The sequence below is a fragment of the Rattus norvegicus genome, chromosome 4 (genome assembly GCF_021556685.1).
Source record: "Rattus norvegicus strain SHRSP/BbbUtx chromosome 4, alternate assembly SHRSP_T2T, whole genome shotgun sequence".
NCBI lineage: Eukaryota > Metazoa > Chordata > Mammalia > Rodentia > Muridae > Rattus > Rattus norvegicus.
In genome coordinates, this window is record NC_141537.1 from 110,883,373 (window position 1) to 110,902,276 (window position 18,904).

The 18,904-nt window shown below is 42.9% G+C and overlaps 2 protein-coding genes across 9 annotated transcripts in view; one reads left to right on the plus strand and one right to left on the minus strand.

The window, feature by feature from the left end:
- The window catches only part of Ctnna2 (catenin alpha 2), a 1,149,154-nt gene that overhangs the window by 406,055 nt on the left and 724,195 nt on the right, over positions 1 to 18,904 (minus strand). The window lies entirely within an intron of this gene.
- On the plus strand, positions 1,562 to 16,925 carry Lrrtm1 (leucine rich repeat transmembrane neuronal 1). 3 transcript variants are annotated; one of them, NR_172650.1, is made up of 3 exons: positions 1,562 to 2,104; positions 2,380 to 4,321; positions 16,488 to 16,925. NR_172650.1 is itself a non-coding variant. In NM_001395622.1 (2 exons), the coding sequence occupies exon 2, from the start codon at positions 2,439 to 2,441 to the stop codon at positions 4,008 to 4,010; it is 1,572 nt and encodes a 523-aa protein (NP_001382551.1). In that variant the 5' UTR covers positions 1,562 to 2,104; positions 2,380 to 2,438; the 3' UTR covers positions 4,011 to 4,383. The 3 variants fall into 3 exon arrangements, 2 of the variants coding, with proteins under 2 accessions (NP_001382551.1, XP_087515309.1); NM_001395622.1 differs by lacking the exon at positions 16,488 to 16,925 and having other exon boundaries at positions 2,380 to 4,383; XM_087659183.1 differs by lacking the exon at positions 16,488 to 16,925 and having other exon boundaries at positions 1,564 to 2,108; positions 2,380 to 4,383.

Consider the following 18,904-nt stretch of genomic DNA (forward strand, 5'->3'; position numbering starts at 1 on the left):
GTGCAAAATGGAGAAGGTTGATTTTCTCATGTCTCCTGTAGCTCCGAAGACAGCATGTGATGTCTAGGACATTTCAGATTTGTGTTCTTTTCAATTAAATGATGAATCTTGGAGATGAATGACCAGGGCAGAGCTCAGAGGAATACAGAATGGGATGATTCATAGGACTTTTCCTGAAAAGTGCCACCTCTCTTTGGTGACCTTAATTCTACCAATATGTCTTTTCAACTTCGTTGTTAAGGGCCAGTCTAGTGGCTTGACCAATAAACTCAACCTGTGAGATCGTCCAGCTACATCCATCCTTCCTAGCAACATAGTAGTGACAGATAGCACCCACTTACTTGGAGTTTATTAGAAGCAGAAATGATACAAATATGAGGACACTAGTCCACTTCAATGTATGACTCCTCCTGACACTGGCTGACTTAGCCATCTTTGAAGATTTTGATTTTTAAAAAATAGATGACCAATAGTTCTGTGGCAATAGGGTAGATCTGTTATGGTTGTGACTGGAGGGGTACTTATTCATTATATGGACTACTGTCTATAAAGGACTGAGAGTAGAAAATCCAGCAGGGGCTTTCCCTGGTTTTCACAAGAAAAGTAGCATTATTCTCTGTAGTAGCAAAACTGAATTAAGGATGAGTGGATGAGAAAAAGCCTTCCTTTTCCTTTAAAATACTTCTCTACACGTTTTCTAGTACATTCTCCAGGGTTTAGATGTAATTACCATGAGCAGCACATGTCAATGTTAGGCTCTCTCTTGTCATACAACAGCATCTTTATCCTTGAAGGCGGTTTGCTCCATGGAAAGGGTGTACACTAGGTGAGCCCCAGTAGGCTCTTCAGCAGTCTCTGTGTACACAGACTGAATTTGCCATACTGCAACCCTCTCACACCATCAGGACTCAGATGGCTTTTCCTACACAGTGGGCTTTTAAAGCATTCTCTCAGCAAACCCTGAAAATGGCCAGCTCCCTGTAGAAGGGTAGTTAGTGTTAATGCTAGCAAATGAGAGGAGAGAAGAGAGGAGAAGAGAGGAGAGGAGAGGAGAGGAGAGGAGAGGAGAGGAGAGGAGAGGAGAGGAGAGGAGACTGAGACTGACAGAAGCAACCCCCAAATCCCTGCTTTCTTGTGTCTCCTCTCAAGTTGCTTTTGGAAAGCAAAGAAACAAATGTTGATTGCTGTACAGAGTCCTACGTATCTGTTACACGTAGGCAGTTTAACAGAGGGGGATATATTCCCAAGGAAAGGTTGGTGGTGCAGGGGGGGGGGCGAATATGTTGCTCCCTCATTTAGATATATCTTGTCATTGATGATGTTTCTTACCCCACCCCCTCTTCCTTTTTTTCCCACCCGCAAATATATACAAAAAAAAAAAGAGCTGAGAGTGTTTTTCATTTCATCAAAGAACATATATTACTTTAGCGGCTTGGTTAAAAAAAATGTTGGTTTTCTGCCCACCCCTTTTCAATCTGCCGGTGTTGGAGGTGCTCGGAGAAGACGCACAATCGCGAGCAGCTTACGACACTCAGTGAGCAGTCGGTGCCGGTGCAGGCTCGCACACACTCCTCAGAGGAGGGAAGGAGCCGGGCGCTGCTCTGCGCTCCGCAAAGCAAAGCATGAGCCGGCCAGGTTTCCGCAGCTGCCCGGGACACGAATGGCAGGCGTTTTCCAACTGGGACTCCAAGGTGGCTGCGATTCGCGGTGGTCATTGCCGATGACATTCTCCAGACTGTCAAATCCTGGGGAGTCTCGAGCCCCGAGTTTGGAGTTGATTTTTTCCCTCAACCCCCCAACCACGTCACAGTCTCAACTGCAGAGGAAAAAAAAAGGGGGGACCGAGGCAGGAAGGCGAGAAGCCCGGGCTCCCGGCACGTAGTTGGGAAACTTGCGGGTCCTAGAAGTCGCCTCCTCGCCTCGCCGACCGCCCCTGCAGCCCCGGAGCGCAGCAGCAAAGTGAGACATTGTGCGTCTGCCAGATCCTCGGGCCGCGGAGCAGGGCTGCCTCGGGAAACACAGAGGGGTCTTCTCTCGCCCTGCATATAATTAGCCTACACACAAAGGGAGCAGCTGAATGGAGGTTGTCACTCGCTGGAAAAGGGTGGGTAAGACACTTTTTTAATTAAATTCTTTCCAGAAGAAAAAAAATTTTCCTTCCTTTGCTGCCGCATCTAACATGGACTGCATTACCCCGGCTTTGATCTTTCCGAGGCTGTGAACTTTGTATGCCGCCCGGCTTTCTGCATGCTTAGAGGTGAACGTGTGGCTCTAGGGAGGTGGGTTCCTTCTACATTTTTCTATATTGATTTGATTTTTTTGTCCCTTTCTTCCCCCTCCCCCTCCCTCTCCTCTCCCTCGGAATAAAATATGATATAGATTTCTGACCCAGCGCTTCCAATGGACATTCTCCAGTCTCTCTGGAAAGATTCTCGCTAATGGATTTCCTGCTACTCGGCCTCTGTCTACACTGGCTGCTGAGGAGGCCCTCGGGGGTGGTCTTGTGTCTGCTGGGGGCCTGCTTTCAGATGCTGCCCGCCGCCCCCAGCGGATGCCCGGGGCAGTGTCGGTGCGAGGGGCGGCTGCTGTACTGCGAGGCGCTCAACCTGACCGAGGCGCCCCACAACCTGTCCGGCCTGCTGGGCTTGTCTTTGCGCTACAACAGCCTCTCGGAGCTGCGCGCTGGCCAGTTCACAGGGTTAATGCAGCTCACGTGGCTGTATTTGGATCACAATCACATCTGCTCGGTGCAGGGGGACGCCTTTCAGAAACTGCGCCGAGTTAAGGAACTCACACTGAGTTCCAACCAGATCACCGAACTGGCCAACACCACCTTTCGGCCCATGCCCAACCTGCGCAGCGTGGACCTGTCCTACAACAAGCTGCAGGCGCTAGCTCCGGATCTCTTCCACGGGCTGCGGAAGCTCACCACCCTGCACATGCGGGCCAATGCCATTCAATTCGTGCCGGTGCGCATCTTTCAGGACTGCCGCAGCCTCAAGTTTCTCGACATTGGATACAATCAGCTCAAGAGTCTGGCGCGCAACTCTTTCGCCGGCTTGTTCAAGCTCACAGAGCTACACCTGGAGCATAACGACTTGATCAAGGTGAACTTCGCCCATTTCCCGCGCCTCATCTCCCTGAACTCGCTCTGCCTGAGGCGGAATAAGGTTGCCATTGTGGTCAGCTCTCTTGACTGGGTTTGGAATTTGGAGAAAATGGACTTGTCTGGGAACGAGATCGAATACATGGAGCCCCATGTGTTCGAGACCGTGCCGTACCTGCAGTCCCTACAGCTGGACTCCAACCGCCTCACCTACATTGAGCCCCGTATCCTCAACTCCTGGAAGTCCCTTACGAGCATCACTCTAGCCGGGAACCTGTGGGACTGCGGGCGCAACGTGTGTGCCCTGGCTTCCTGGCTCAGCAACTTCCAGGGACGTTACGATGCTAACTTGCAGTGCGCCAGCCCGGAGTACGCACAGGGCGAGGACGTCTTGGATGCAGTTTATGCTTTCCACTTGTGTGAGGATGGGGCCGAGCCCACCAGCGGCCACCTCCTGTCGGCGGCCGTCACTAACCGCAGTGACCTAGCGCCCCCTGAGAGCTCAGCCACGACTCTGGTGGACGGTGGGGAGGGGCTGCACGATAGCACGCTTGAACCCATCACCGTGGCTATCCCCGGCGGTGAGCACGCAGAGAACGCAGTGCAAATCCACAAGGTGGTCACGGGCACGATGGCCCTCATCTTCTCCTTCCTCATCGTGGTCCTCGTACTTTATGTATCCTGGAAGTGTTTCCCAGCCAGCCTCAGGCAGCTCAGACAGTGCTTTGTCACGCAGCGCAGGAAGCAGAAGCAGAAACAGACCATGCATCAGATGGCTGCTATGTCTGCCCAGGAATATTATGTTGATTACAAACCCAACCACATCGAGGGGGCCCTGGTTATCATCAACGAGTACGGCTCGTGTACCTGTCACCAGCAGCCTGCGAGGGAATGTGAGGTGTGATTGTCCAAGAGGCTCCCTACCCATGCACTACCAAATACGCCTGGGCAGCCAGGCGGGCCAGCGGGCACCAGGACTGGTTTCCTCTGCGCTCTGATTTGTTGACTGAAACTGTAAGGGGATCTCTCCCAGAGACTTGACATTTTAGCTTTATGTGTCTTAAAAACAAACAAACAAACAAAATCCCGAAATAAAACACAACAAAAAACCCCACCCCATAATCTTCAGGACAGTCTGTCTTAAATTTCATATGAGAACTTCTTCCTCCCTTTGAAGATATGTCCATATTCAGGAATCTGAGAGTGTTAAAAAAGGTACCAATCATTGATTTTTTTTTGTAAACTAAAACGTTTAAAATAAAATAGCATTTACAGTTTCTACAGACTGGTGGAACCTAACTGAACTGCTTGCTACCTGTCTTACTGTAGAAGCAGGGTTGACGTTTCTTTGGACTGTAGGTGGGAGCTGGAAAGATGGGTGGTGGCAGGTGGGGGAAAAAAAAACCTCAGAAATTATGGAGCAAAATTGTCAGGTTCTATTTGAAATGATGAGAGGGACAAATGAAGAAAGCTTATCAATGTAATTGTATCTTCATGAGTAAGGTTCAAAAAGTCATTAAGACCCTTTACAGTATAGTCTGAGGAGTGGACTAAGACAGCTCTACTTTAAACTGAGGGAAGACTGGGCATCAATTCTTGGACTTACCGCAGAGATCAGAGATCTTGGTAGGATCACTGCAAATGGCTTTTTAAAGGCAACGCTTGACAGTTTGAAAGGGCTTTCCTTCTTTCAAATCAGCTCAAGATTTCCCTATCAAATTCCACTTGATACTTGGTCTTAATTCTTCCTTGTTCTTTACTCACCTGAATTAGTAGAGATCTGTGCCCTTTAGCGTCCCTACCCATGTTTAGGAGAGAGAGAGAGAGAGAGAGAGAGAGAGAGAGAGAGAGAGAGAGAGAGAGAGGGAGAGAGAGGGAGAGAGAGGGAGAGAGAGAGAGAGAGAGGGAGAGAGAGGGAGAGAGAGGGAGAGAGGGAGAGAGGGAGAGAGAGGGAGAGAGAGGGGAGAGAGAGGGAGAGAGGGAGGGAGGGAGGGAGGGAGGGAGGGAGAGAGGGAGAGAGGGAGAGAGGAGGGAGAGAGGGAGAGAGGGAGAGAGGGAGAGAGGGAGAGAGGGAGAGGGAGAGAGAGAGAGAGAGAGAGAGAGAGAGAGAGAGAGAGAGAGAATATCTCAATGTTCCATACTGAGACAGGCTCCTGGAGCTAAAGCTACAGGAAGCCTCAGCTTAGGAGTTACTGTTAGGAGAGAGGAAACCCTGACTCAGGAATCCCTCTTAGGCAGTGACTTGTGGTGAGAAAATTCCAGTCCTGACTTGGGTGAGGTGGGAGACATCCCTCTTTATCCATGTGTTTGCATAATACAAATCTGGGAAAAATTGTTAACCCAGAACAGGAATGCTGCCTGCTCTCAGATGGCCCTTCTTTGTGATGTGTGCTTTTCCTATTTTTACACCTTTATTATTATTTTTATTTAATGTTTTGATGATTCATAGCCCTTTCCCAGCCCCTTAAACACTTTCGGGGCTCCTTCATTGACCTTGTATTCTTTTTATTGAACTAAAGAGTGAGGAGGTGGGAATAGAGGCCATTGGGTGGGTTCTGAGAAGGGCAAAGAGGGGAGGAGTGGATTGATGATTTTTTTTTTATTTAACCACCCAACAATGTAATCAGATGTATGATTGAAACACACTATCATGGACAGCAGATGACAAACTGGACCCCACAGTACTATTACTAACTGATACTAAAGCACTACATTGTTCTTTTTCTTTTTAAAATCCCTTGACTTCTTTTCAAGAGATAAGTACACATAGCAGTAATCAAGATTTGGGGGAAGTATTAAATACACAGTCCCATCCCTTAAAATGCAAACGCACCTAATTACTAACCTAAAGAGAAAACCCCACTTTTTCTAGTGCACAGTTATATTAGCAGAAGGTTTACTTAAGTTAAGGATTGATGATAGATTCGTCTTTTACTACTGAAGAAACCAATATATCTAAAAGTATGGCTTACAGAAGGCTCTTGAAAAAGAAACATTTTGCAAAAATGTTTAACATCTAAACTTTAGGGAATAGCTTTACACACACACACACACACACACACACACACACACACCAACTCTCACCTGACCAAAAAACTTCACCTCGGTTTGCTTTCATAATAACAGAATTTTATGGTACATAGTATGTTCTTAACACTTGTTAGGATTGTGAATATTGTAGAAGAAAGGTGTTTTGTTTGATAACTTTATGGATGGGATTTGGGGTTTAATTTAAGCATGATGGTGCTGAATTGCCTTTGTAAACAGATTAACATCGAGAGGGTAGGATTAGGGTTGTGCCTGATATCCCTGATACTGGCAATTGAACCTTGCAAAGAGCACTTCCTCTGGCAGAAGCATGGCGTTTATTTTAGTTTTCTTTCTTTCCTTATTGTCCTTTCCCTTCCTTCCTTCCTTCCTTCCTTCCTTCCTTCCTTCCTTCTATTTTCAAAAAATTACAGCATTGTGGTCACCGAAGTAGGGTTCCTGTTAACTTCATCTCTTCACAGGAAGACCACAGGAATTTAGTGCCACATGCTGTTTATCTTAGTGCATGATAGTGCTGGTGTGCTTATATGAATTTTTCTTCAAGAAGCAAGTCTTTGGGGCAGACATTACAACCACAGTGTCCCTCTGTTCCCCAAATATTTATATTGAAATCTATAGTTTAGCTGCATCCTAAAATATCCTCCAATTCCTTTTGAAAGATGGACTAACCATGTTTTGCTCTATGCTGTTCTACTATTCCCACAAGAGAATATCATGTATTTATTATATTTTAAGACCTTGTAAATCAAATGAAAAATCTTCCAAAAGAGAAATCAGATATTAGTAATTTTCAGAACAAATAATGTGTGACCAGCTCGGTACTACTGTTTGTATTCATAGGCAAGCAAGTGTATTCCACACACACACACACACACACACACACACACACACACACACATACACACACAGGAATCTCACTCACATGGATACTTCTGGCTTTGAAGAAGGGCAAAGGGAGAGAGAAGCAAAATATAAGGGAGAACAGTAGTTTTAACTAAGGTTTTATGATACTTGCAATCGTATTCTTCAAATTAATTAATCTCCAAGCTTCAGGAATCTTGCTGTGACCCCTCTAAGCAATCTGCTACTCATTTAAAAAAGAATTTAATTTTTAAAGGTGTAGTACTTTTTTTCCCCTCTCTCCCTATTTGTTCTTCCAACAGAGGATGCTAATTTCATCTTGTACTCTCTCTAAAGAGTTCAAGGCGACATCATGGGCATTATGATGGATTAACCCTGCCTTTCAGTACATTCCGAGTACTGATTATGGTTCAGCAATGGTATTGAGATTTTTTAAAAACATATTTATACAGGAAAAACTGTTTTCCAATGACAAATGGTGCTTTCTCATCCTGGTCGTAGCTCCAGTGGATCTTGAGGTTGTGCCAGAAAAGTGGGTTCAGGGAAACTTCATCTTAAACCTATACACAGAGGACTGGTGGCTGCTGACTCTTATACTTCAGTCTGCTAGTGGGACCACATGCTCGCATATCCCTTACACTGTAAAGTTTCTATCTCATGGAAAACAGGATTCACATAAAACGTTGAACAAACAGGCATGCTTAAAGTATGCTCCCAGGTTTCACAGTGCATAAGAGCATTTTACTTTTGTTCTCTGCTCTCAGAGAGGCAGACATTTGGTGTGGTTTAGCAGCAGCCACACATTTATGAGGATGTGCAAGTAATTAGAGGGGCAAACACCACTTGTTATTCCTTCCTAGTCTCCCAAGCAACTGCACACAGATCATTGGCGGGCTTTGGGGCCACCTGTGTTTCTGATTGGAATTAATCAACTTGTCAGCAAGTTTGATGCCATTCTCTCTGGCATGGCCAACTGACACTGGGCACCCCTGGATCATAGACTCTGGTAAAATGAAACTCATCAGATGTTTCCTCTTTGAGAAAATGATGGCAGGACAAGAGTATTTTGTATATGTTTTGGAGAATGAGTATCAGGGTGCTGTTTTGTAGTGAAGACAAGAACATATTGGATTGGTGCTTATCTTAATTTAGTTGAGCTGGCTATTAATGGATTGTCAAACTCTATGAACTTAGCTAGAATATGACTATTAAACACATTCTACACCCAATATTAAAAATATTGAGAGATACACACAAATACCTATCTATATGTATGTATATATTTCTTTATAGAAGCACACAAGTACGTATATAGTGATTTATTCATGACAACATAAACCTACATACATATACATACACACAGGACAATATTGCACAATCCCCACATGCCACTAATTACTGTCTTTATTCTATGATCAGGTTGTTATTTGGGGGGGAAACTGTGATAAAATAAGCCATAAGCAAAGTACAAAGGACCGATATATTTGATGTGGTTTCAAATACTGTACCTGAGCTGGCTGAGACTTTGCAGCCTGAAGAGCCTTGGGGCTCCTCATGCCACACAGAGTACACTCCTGCTGCCTAGTGGTTAGAGCTAGAAATGGCATTTCTTTCTTTGGAAAGTATCTCTCATTTCAGGATCAAGGAATATACTTACTTTTCAATTATTTTAAATGCTTCTGCCTGTATTTTTCTTTCTGTGAAATTCAGTAGATAAAACTCTAACTTCTGACTGGGAATCATAGCCAGCTACTCGATGGACACAATTGCTAATTACCTTAGGTATTTGTGTGTGTGTGTGTGTGTGTGTGTGTGTGAAGGTCCTGGCAGATAAACCCTTTATGATTAAAACAGAGATGCAAAAGTGATGAAAAGAAAAAGATTTGCTGAGTGTTTTCTTGGCATGGATACCTTCCTTTTCCAGGCTCTTAATATGCAATGTGCAGGCAACCATATCTGTTCAAGAGGACCCTAAGGCTTACAGAGATTAAGGCTCTTGTATAAGGTACAAAGGGTCCGAGATACTGAGGAGTGCTGGTGTCCACTCAGCTGGCTTTTAAAAGTACACAATTATTTTTCCTTGCACAGTTGTTTTCTCTACTCTTATACCCACCAAACAGCCAGCCTGTATAGAAAGTCTATTTTCCAATATATCCTGGTTGAACGCTAAGGACATTCTTATTGAATGTCACGGGTTGGGTGATCAAATACAGAAACTTTGGCTATGACCTTTTATGTCTATCCATCAGTAGGTGAGTCCTGTGAAACCCTGTCACCAGAAGAGATATTCAGATGATGTCCAAAGAACAACAATTGCCCAGGCCAGTCTCTTACCAGAAGGCAGAACGTAAAGAAGAGAGAACCTAGGCCTCCATCAGTTATTGCTAGGGATGCCCTCATATTTCTTACTCCGTGATCCCATGACTATGTGTCTGTGCTAGCTATCAGTTCTCAAGCAAAGATAATTTTGCATGTGACTCTCTCTCTCTCTCTCTCTCTCTCTCTCTCTCTCTCTCTCTCTCTCTCTCACACACACACACACACACACACACACACACACACACAGTGGAATTTACTTAGTAATGTCTCTATATAGATTTAATGCCATACTTGGCTGGTGTGCTACCGACTTCTGCAGGATAAAGAGCACAGACACAGCTAAACATCTTACAATGAGTAAGGTATTTTTAATAAGAAAAACCTATTTGATCACAAATATCAAGAATGCTGGAAGGGAAACACTTGGATCCAAGGTAGGAAGGAATGCTGGGGCTTGGACTGTCCAAAAGTTGTTTGCTCAGACTGGTCTTTCGAAGCTTTTATTTCATTTGCATTGATTCCCCTTTAAGATTCCTTTCTCTCTGTCTTTTTTAACCAGGGAGTTGCAAGTCTAAATTAAAAACCCTCAGGTTGTTTGTTAATCAGCAAAAGACATGTAGTTAGCACATCCTTCCCAAAGAACATATGGCAAACCTTAAATTAACTAAGACAAAACTAGTCAGAACCCTCAACTGACCCACTTTTTCCTTTAGCAAGACCTCATTTAGGAAACATGGGGTGGGGGAAATCCAGTTAATGGTGACAGACTTGATTAATACAAAGGAAACCAAGAAAGTTTGATATTCCTTCCAGTCTGGTCCTGGGGTCTGACACATCCAGTCACCTTGTCTCTACTTTCTCCAACCCCTCCCAAGGCTACAAAGTCTTTGAGGTAAGCATGAACATCAATTAAGAAAAAAAAAACCACAATGTGTTTATTCAGGTGAGTGGGATAGGCATATGAGTGAAAGGTATTATCTCAGAATTTAGAAATAGGCTGTCTAGAACAGTAGACATTGCTCACAAATGTATTTGGGGTTAGGGAGACAGGCATAAGGTTGACACATTCATGGGGATTGTATTGTGAGGGAACCAGAGTATTCAATTAAAAGCAAATACTTAGGTCAGACTGGTGCAGGCTAACCAGAACACATTTGCAGGACAGGTCAAACTGGAAGAACAAACAACCACCCCCCCCCACAAAAAAAAAAACAGAATCTAGAAGTCAGGAGTTGAGGTCTTAAAACATGGAGCCATTATTCCTCATTTTCTAGAGAAGATTTTGGCTCAGCATACCTCAGTGGGTCTCACTCACTCTGTATTTTAGAAGGATTTATCTTGTATTCCCTGAGGACACATTCCATTCTGTACTTCGATTTCACCATTTCTCCCATCAATAAAACATGAAACAAAAGTAGTTTTCAAGTTAGTGCCATTTAACCAGAAAATTAAAACCTCCCTGCATTCCTGTTCCCCAGATATTCTGATTCATCAGGCCTGCCTGCATATCAACGAGAAAGGAGAGATGAGCAGCTCACTGAGAGAGATACAGGCTTCAGAGAGGTAGATGGAAATTCGGGGGAAAGAAAGACGAAAAAGTTCAGGTGTGAGTGGTATGTATGAATATATATTTATAAAATATGCAGAAAGACTAAGTCTGGAGAGGACACCCAATCAACTGTGTTGAGTCCTGAGAGGCAGGACTGAGACATATACACAATTAAAACAACAGAAAGCTAAGGAATACTACTAGGATGAGAAGAATGAAAACATTTATTCAGGATTTCTAAAATAATTCAATATCAGTGACGAGCATAGCCTTCTATTAAAGTAATAATGGAGGGGATGGAGCAGAAGGAGAAGAGGAGAGACATACAGAAAGACAAGACAGGGGAGATAGAGAGTTAAAAGGAATGGAAAGAAGAGAAGGTTTTAAAGACATCATCACTGACAATTAAGCTAGACTGACTCCTGAATCCCATTTCGTTGTATTTCTTCTGACCTACCTACTTGGCTTTTTTGCTTCCTCTCAATGGGATGCTGGGAAGCCATTTTCTTTCAGAAAGGGTGGTGCTTCTCAGCCTGTGTGTTTGGGATCACTGGCTACCTTCGATGAATATAGATGACTTGGTCTCACCCTAAAGTACTCTTACTTCACAGATCTGAGGGACAGGGAGGCTTCAGAAATATTCCCAGAGGACTGATTGTACAGGTCAGTCCAGGTTAAGAATCACTGACTTAGAAGATCTTATGATAATATCCTGTTCGTTCACCAATATGAAAGGTATATACCTTGGACAACATCTTTTGCAGAAGATATGATGAGCCAATCGTTGGTCCGGGTAGGGTCCTGGTTAATAGGGGCTTTGTTGCTGACCACCTACCCCCATTGGCTTCACCTGGCAGCACGGGGGAATTCATAAGTATAGGTGTGCTTAGAACTCATTTTTGAATCCTTGTTAATCTATCAAACATTGCTCATGATTATTCCTTTATTGATTTTCGTTCTCTCAAGTTCTTTTAATAGTTTTACAAGGCAGGCATAGACTTACTCTGTTTTGAGGACATGAAGCCTCATATCTGAAGGCATCATACAGCTGCCCCTAGGCCACTGATAAAGTCAGACCCTGAACCAAGCACTTCTTCTTCTCAGTGGGGTATCCTTACCTTTTGCAAATTCCTTTTCTCTCTCAGACTGATTATGCCACAATGAGGCAAGATACCCACATCCTTGCCTCTTCTGGGAGTCCTAGGAGATACACTGTATCCCTCCTTAATGTCTGCTTTTCTTCTCCAGCTAGACTCTGGCATCATCTCTGCCTTCTTGTGTATGCTACATCTTCCCTGAGGCTGACTTGCTTTGTCCTTTGCCACTCATGCCTCTGGCTTGCTAAGAAAACCACCCAAAGAGATGTCAGCACTTTCCTAACACCCCATAACACCAAAATATCCCTTTGTAGCCAACCCACAGCCACCAACAGCTTTGCTATTGGCTCTTCCAAGAATGTGAAGGCGAAATCCTAATAAGATTTTGATTGATGTGGGATGATAATTCTACTTAGAGACTCTGGCAGCTTGAATAAGAATCTTGGCAGGGGGATGAAGAACGACAGGGGTAACTTAGAGAAGTTAGTCTCATATTCAAAACCCATGCAGCCAAATAGGCAGGGTGGCATATATTTGGCCAGGTGACTAGACCTTGATCAATTCATTTACCAACCCAGGTAAATGCTTACCCAGGCAATCAGCTCCAGCAACTGTTTAAGAGCTTAAATCAAAGCTCAGATGAAGATAAGTTTTTTTCCTTCTTAAGCCAGCACCATCTTTGCAAACCATTTATTTTTTTAAAGATTTCCCATCAGTATGTCTATCTTCAATTAAAAATTCTACATATAAAACTCTGTGTGGCAGGATTTCTAGCTCAGAAATACTGTGGGTGGCCTCAAACAAAAGGGAGAAGGCTCAGCAGCATTTGGAACCTGGATTAGTCTGTCACAGTAAGGTCTAGAAAAGCCAAGCTACACACAATTAATGGAACAATACCACAATCTGTCTTCAGCTGGCCCAGGCGTTCCTGTCATTTGTCCCTCAGCTGCAGAACCACGTGGGCTGTATTTTGTGTCTCTGTTCTAGCATGATGGCATTTTCAGGGAAATCTCTATTTCCAGTAACCGACACTTTTGCTTTGCTTTGTTTGTTTGTTTGTTTGTTTACTCTAACAAAAATGGTTCGTTCTTGGAATTCACTCTTCTTTGCGCACTGCTCAGGTCATTTTTACCTGAGTGTCTCATATTGATTCCCCTCCCCCTCTTATTCTCTTTCAAAAATCATAAATATACAAAAAGACCAAATATCAAACAGGGGATGATGGGATGTGTGGCATTAAAGCTGGAATGCTGATACACCACTCAGACTTTACCCCTTCTAGTTCTGTTGCTCTTCCAATCAGGTAGCAGTAGATTCTTTCCCAGAAATTAAGCACATATTCGTTGGAGGGGAAAAACCATGGACATGATTGCACCTGTGAAGGTGAGGCACCAAACCACAGGAACCTGGAAGCATAGCCCTGCCAGACTTACTATGAAAGTGAGCTAAAGATGCCTCCATATTTTCCTGATTTGTTTATAAAAGATCTCCCTTGGGATGATACATTTCATATACATATACATGTACCTGTACTTGTACATGTTAGTGGTTGATAGGCAAACTGTTCAGTCCTGCATATTTTCTCATCTAAGTTTTGCCATCAATCTGGATCTATTTTTGTTCAGAGTACTTTTCTACACACTCAGCCTAAAAATTGGGAGAAGGCTGGTAGAGATTGGCGAGTGGGTAAAGGAACCTGCTTCCAAGCCTTAGGACATAAGTTCAAGACCCAGGGCAGAAAGGAACAATTGACTCACTCATGTCCAATGCCTCAGAATTGTCTTGCCTTTACTGCTGTGCTCAGGCAGGATGGACAGGCATAGACAGGCACAGTGCAGGACAGACAGGCATAGTCAGGTATAGTGCACGACAGAACATGTCAGTAGCATTCACAGGATTGCATGCGGTTATGCACACACATATGGGTTTAACACCATTCTTCCCACATTTACATGAATGGAAGCCTAGTGGCTGCTCCCAGAAGCACTGTTTATAAAGGTTTTCAGTGAGAAAACCAAATTTATCTCCACTCTGACTTGCCTGTTATCCACTGCCAGTTTCCAAAGGGGACAGCTGGTCAATAACTTGAGGTCACCATCCAACTTAATAATGATGATACTGAGTTATACCAGCCCCCAGGACACAGAGTAGAAAACCCATCTTTAGACAGAGATCATATATTTAAGCTTTCTCTTTATGTACGAGCAGTCCCAATTTGATTGTAACAAGCAATTGGAACAAAGGGCGGAGAGAGCACTTGAGAAGAAGCCTTTCTTCTGAGAAGGAGGTTGAGTATCACAAGGGAGGCTCTCTGAATAGCTTTACCAATTCTTTGCTAGACCTTGGACTAGATGGCCTCTCCTTGTGACATCCTTTCTGTGTTGGTGGTGAATTCGGGCTTTTTTCTAGCTCTCTGATTTAGTAGTCAAGTGTAGAGTGTGAAAGCAGAAGGGAAGAAAGAGCAGTTTCCAACCCATTCTCCTATGCCAGGGCTGGTTGACAACGAAGTGAATACATCAGAGAATCAAAGGTCTCTCAGTACCCTGAGAGATCTAGGACCTCTCACAGAGAAAAATTTGTTTGGCTAGAAGAAACATTCCATGTTCCATCAACACGACGAAGGCTGAAGCTGTCTCAAGGCATGCTTAATATTGTGACTTGTTCAGAGGAAAGAGAACACTAAGAGAATCTTTCTACTGCAGGCATACACATTAATATTAGCAACACAGAAAAATCTATATTATCAGAGAAGACTCCCGCCATTTGGGAATTGAAGACAGCTTTGACTTTCAGTGATTTTTTCGTCTTTGTTGACTTTCATTGTTATTGTCGCTTGTCTTCTGCCTTTGTCCCTCCTTCCCTCCTGCTTCTTTCCATCACCAGTCTCTCATCTTTTCTTCCTTTTCTACCTCTTAAATCAGTTCACAGTTATGAACCCCACTCTGCTTTACCAACTGGTAAAATATTGCATTGAGGGAGAAAACACTGCAGTTATTTTTTAAAGTGGGTTCACAAAAATCTTCCTTAATTTTATATATAAAATAGAGACATGCATATAGCACATAACAGATATTATATATACATATATATATATCCGATATTAAAATTTCAGAGCAACAGGGAACTGATGGAACATGTCAAGAGTCTTTCTCAGTGGGAGATGGTGGTAATGAGTTGGGGAAAGTCTGAGCACACTGAGAACACTGCCTCCAGGGATTGATATGATGAAGAGATTACAACAAAAAGGATAAGCATCCTGGTAGGTCACCAACTAAGGTTGGGGAAGAACAAAGGGGTCCATGTGTTTGTATGTATGACAAAAAGTGAAATTTAGAAATTACATGGACAGTTACTATATCCACTAGGACACATGGTCTTATCAGGCTCTCCTGAACTCAACACAGCCCACGGTTTTCTGTTTGGAGCCTTAATATGAAGTAAAAACGATGTTGAATATGCAATTAAAAGATACCTTGAGTCCCGCCTTGATTTATTGGCTCACTGGTTTCTGGACTCTCAATCTTCTTGTTCTTGAAATCCAGAAAATAAGGCCTTTTCCATTTGTTTCACAATAATGTGGTTACAGTCCAGAGAGATAATGTTGATGAAAGGACCTTAGAAAGTTAAAGGACTCAATACAATGTTCCAAGGTAGTGTGAAGCCTTAGGGTAGTACTGACAGGCATGCTATGGTTCCATCTACCCATGTGACTTTGGAGGGCCACAGGCATGCCATACATTCCTTCTGTTAGCCAGTTCTCTGCCTTAAGGTGCTGAGTGTGAGGACACGAGGGAGGCCACTGGACAGAAAGGAGAAGGCTCAGATCACCCAATCTACTGAGTTTCACCCAAGTGGCTTGCTATAGTGTTTTCTTTTTGACAGGGGACAGAGTTTCTCTGTGTTTTTCTGGCTGTTCTGGAACTGAGTCTGTACAGACCAGGCCAGCCTCAAACTCAGAAATCCACCTACTTTTCCCTACCCAGTGCTAGGATTAAAGATGTTCACTACCACCACCACCCAGCCATTGCTTCAGGATTTTAAGATAATTATCAGATATTATAGGCACTGACTCTGTTAAAAGGCTGACCTGCAACAAATGTTCCATCAACACGAATCTTCCCTGTGTCCCTTTGACAATGTAACTGCATGCCATGTATATAAAAATTGAAGGAGGGTAAGTGCAATTGGAACAAGAGGCAGTTGGTGTCCTGATGTGGAAACTGAGAAGAGACTTTAAGAGTTATAGAGAGCACTAGATCACCGCAAGAAAGAGTGAAAAGCAGAATAGGAAGGAGTTACATAGAGTAGCGAAAAATGGATGGAGAGAGAACCCTGCCAGTAGAGTCAAGTATAATACTTAGGAAGAAACTAGCACAGACCTCACATAAGGACCTATTATAGCAGATACTCTTGCCTAAACTACAGTACATGCATTATTATTATTATTATTATTATTATTATTATTATTATTATCTAATACAATGGTTCTCCTCAGTTCTGTCAACAGATTCCATATCCACCCATCCTCTGCACACCTCTCCTCGAGCAGCATATACCTGTTTCATCTCCTGTGAGCTTAAAGACTTCTGGAGGAAGGTGGGAGCAGAAATTTCATTTGGCTCAATGGTTATCATGTTTTACCATCAAAAGTGCATGTGTTTGCTTCAAGTCTTGACAATTACTGTGGTATTGTATCTGCCAGGCTGTGTGACTGTATTTCTGGACTGCACAGCCAAGCAGTTCTGATCTCCAGCAAAAGCCAGCCACACATAGCACAGCGAGCTGCCCACATGTTTCTGCAGAACTGCTAACCCACAAGAACTGCAATAAAAAGAGATAAGGGGAATGGAAAGATGTGCTTTTGTTTTGATTTTGTACTCAAATAAGCTCTTCGAAGAGAATAAAAGAAGAAAAAGAAAGAAGAAAAAGAAGAAGAAAAGAAAAGAAAAAGAAAGAAAGAAATGAATCGTTCTCCAAGCTGGTGCCCTGCCAAACTTCCTCCCCTCCCTTCCTTGTCCAAGCACTCCACCGTCTGTGCAGACTGTATAACAGCAAGTTCTGCAAACAGCCTGAGGAATCTGGGCCAGACCAGAGCCGTGCTATCTTAGTATATGTTCGATGGGGCTTTGAAGATTTTGGTTTTTACCTTAATGTTTTATCGACTGCCAGATCTTGGAAGCACATCTGTTATCACCAGTTTCTGTTTGTAAAATGAGACTAAAGGTACTATCCCCAGAGAAATTCTGGTATCTTCTCTGTACTTCAGTGCTTCCACTAACAGCTTGCCTCATAAAACACAACTGTGATAAATATTAAAGAATGTTAATAAAAATGAGATAAAATGCCAAGGGATCATTTTTTTGCCCCCTACTATTTTGCCCCCTTTTAAGCAGTGATTTGTCAGAAAACTGGTTACTGTGATCAATGTGATGTCCCGAAGCAGCTTTCTAAGAACAGACATAGACTTGCCATGGTCACTATGAGCTTTCAATCCCGTGATGAGGAAGGGTGTATTGCTGTTGTTTCTCCCACCTTTGGGAAAATGTTCCTTCTATGGGACACTCAACAAAGGGAGAAAACCAGGTTGTGATATTTTTTCCTCTTAAAACATAAACAGGGACTACAGAGAGAAGATGCTTCCAGTTCTGAATTGGACCCTGAGATGGTAATTAACTGCTTAACTAAGAAAACAATTACTTAGGCCCATTTATCTGTGCCCTCAAATGCAGTGGTCACTAGATAAATAGAGTAGCTTTACAGTGCACTGAACTCTAAGCTGATTCATACCGATTCTTTCATGCTTCTCAAGTAGGGCAAGTTAAACACGCATTTGTGTGCTTTCTTTGTCATGTTTGCATGACCATTGCCTTCGGGGCCATAAGGAATCAAAGATTATTTGACTTTGAAACACAAAATGTCTAGAGATCTGTACACAAGTTGTGTGGATTAGAACAAACAACTCCAAAATCTGTTACTTTAGAATGGTTCACTATTTCCGTTTTGGAAGTAGACTTAAAATTACTGCATTTTGCATATTCTAACAACACACTAGCATTTAATTAGTATCATGAGTATTCACACCAAAATTTTTGACATCATCCTCATATCTGTTACCAAACTTAACTGACCACAAACTTGTTTTAATTATATACAGTAAATGTTGTTTCAATGTTATTTATAACAGAATGATACTTAGTGTATGGACCTTACTAGATGGAATTTTATATTTTGTTTATAATTATGTTGGATTAAAGTTGTTTAAAAGTCCATGAACCTATTATGGGTCAGTTCAAGAATTTCTAAACAACCAAGTGCCTGTTATTTCTACCACTCTCCTCATGTTCACACCTTTTATGTAATCTCTTCTATTTTATATTCATTCAAATTTTCATGATGACTCAACGTTTACTGAAGTTCTAAAACTACCTTTAATGGCTTTCCCAAGACTCGTGTTTACTGTGGTCCTGTCTCTCACCAGGAGAAAGTGTTAAAACAGTTACAACCCTTAGCAGCCACTAATTTAGAGTGCACCAGGACATCTTTCCATGTTGTGTACACGATGCCATTACTTCACTCATGTATTATGAATAAGTATATATGTACAATATAAACGCATATACTGTGTGCATGTGTTCATGTATATGTGTCCGTGTGTGTGTGTGTGTGTGTGTGTGTGTGTGTGTGTGTGCATGTACACATCAAAGGTCAATACGATTCAGCAGCTGTCGTCCTCTGTTGATTTTTCCTCTTAGTTTTGAGATAGAGTCTTTTACTCAACCTGATTTAGATGGACTGGCTGGCCAGAAAACGCTTGTGATCCTACTGTCTTTATTTCCCCAGTTCTGGGATTTCAGAAATGTAACATCATGCTTGCAGCTCAGGAAGATCAAACTCATGTACAAATGCTTCTCTGCCAAGCACTTT

Excerpts from the sequence above, each read along its gene's own strand:
- Lrrtm1 (NM_001395622.1), top strand. The coding sequence starts at position 2,439 with ATGGATTTCCTGCTACTCGGCCTCTGTCTACACTGGCTGCTGAGGAGG.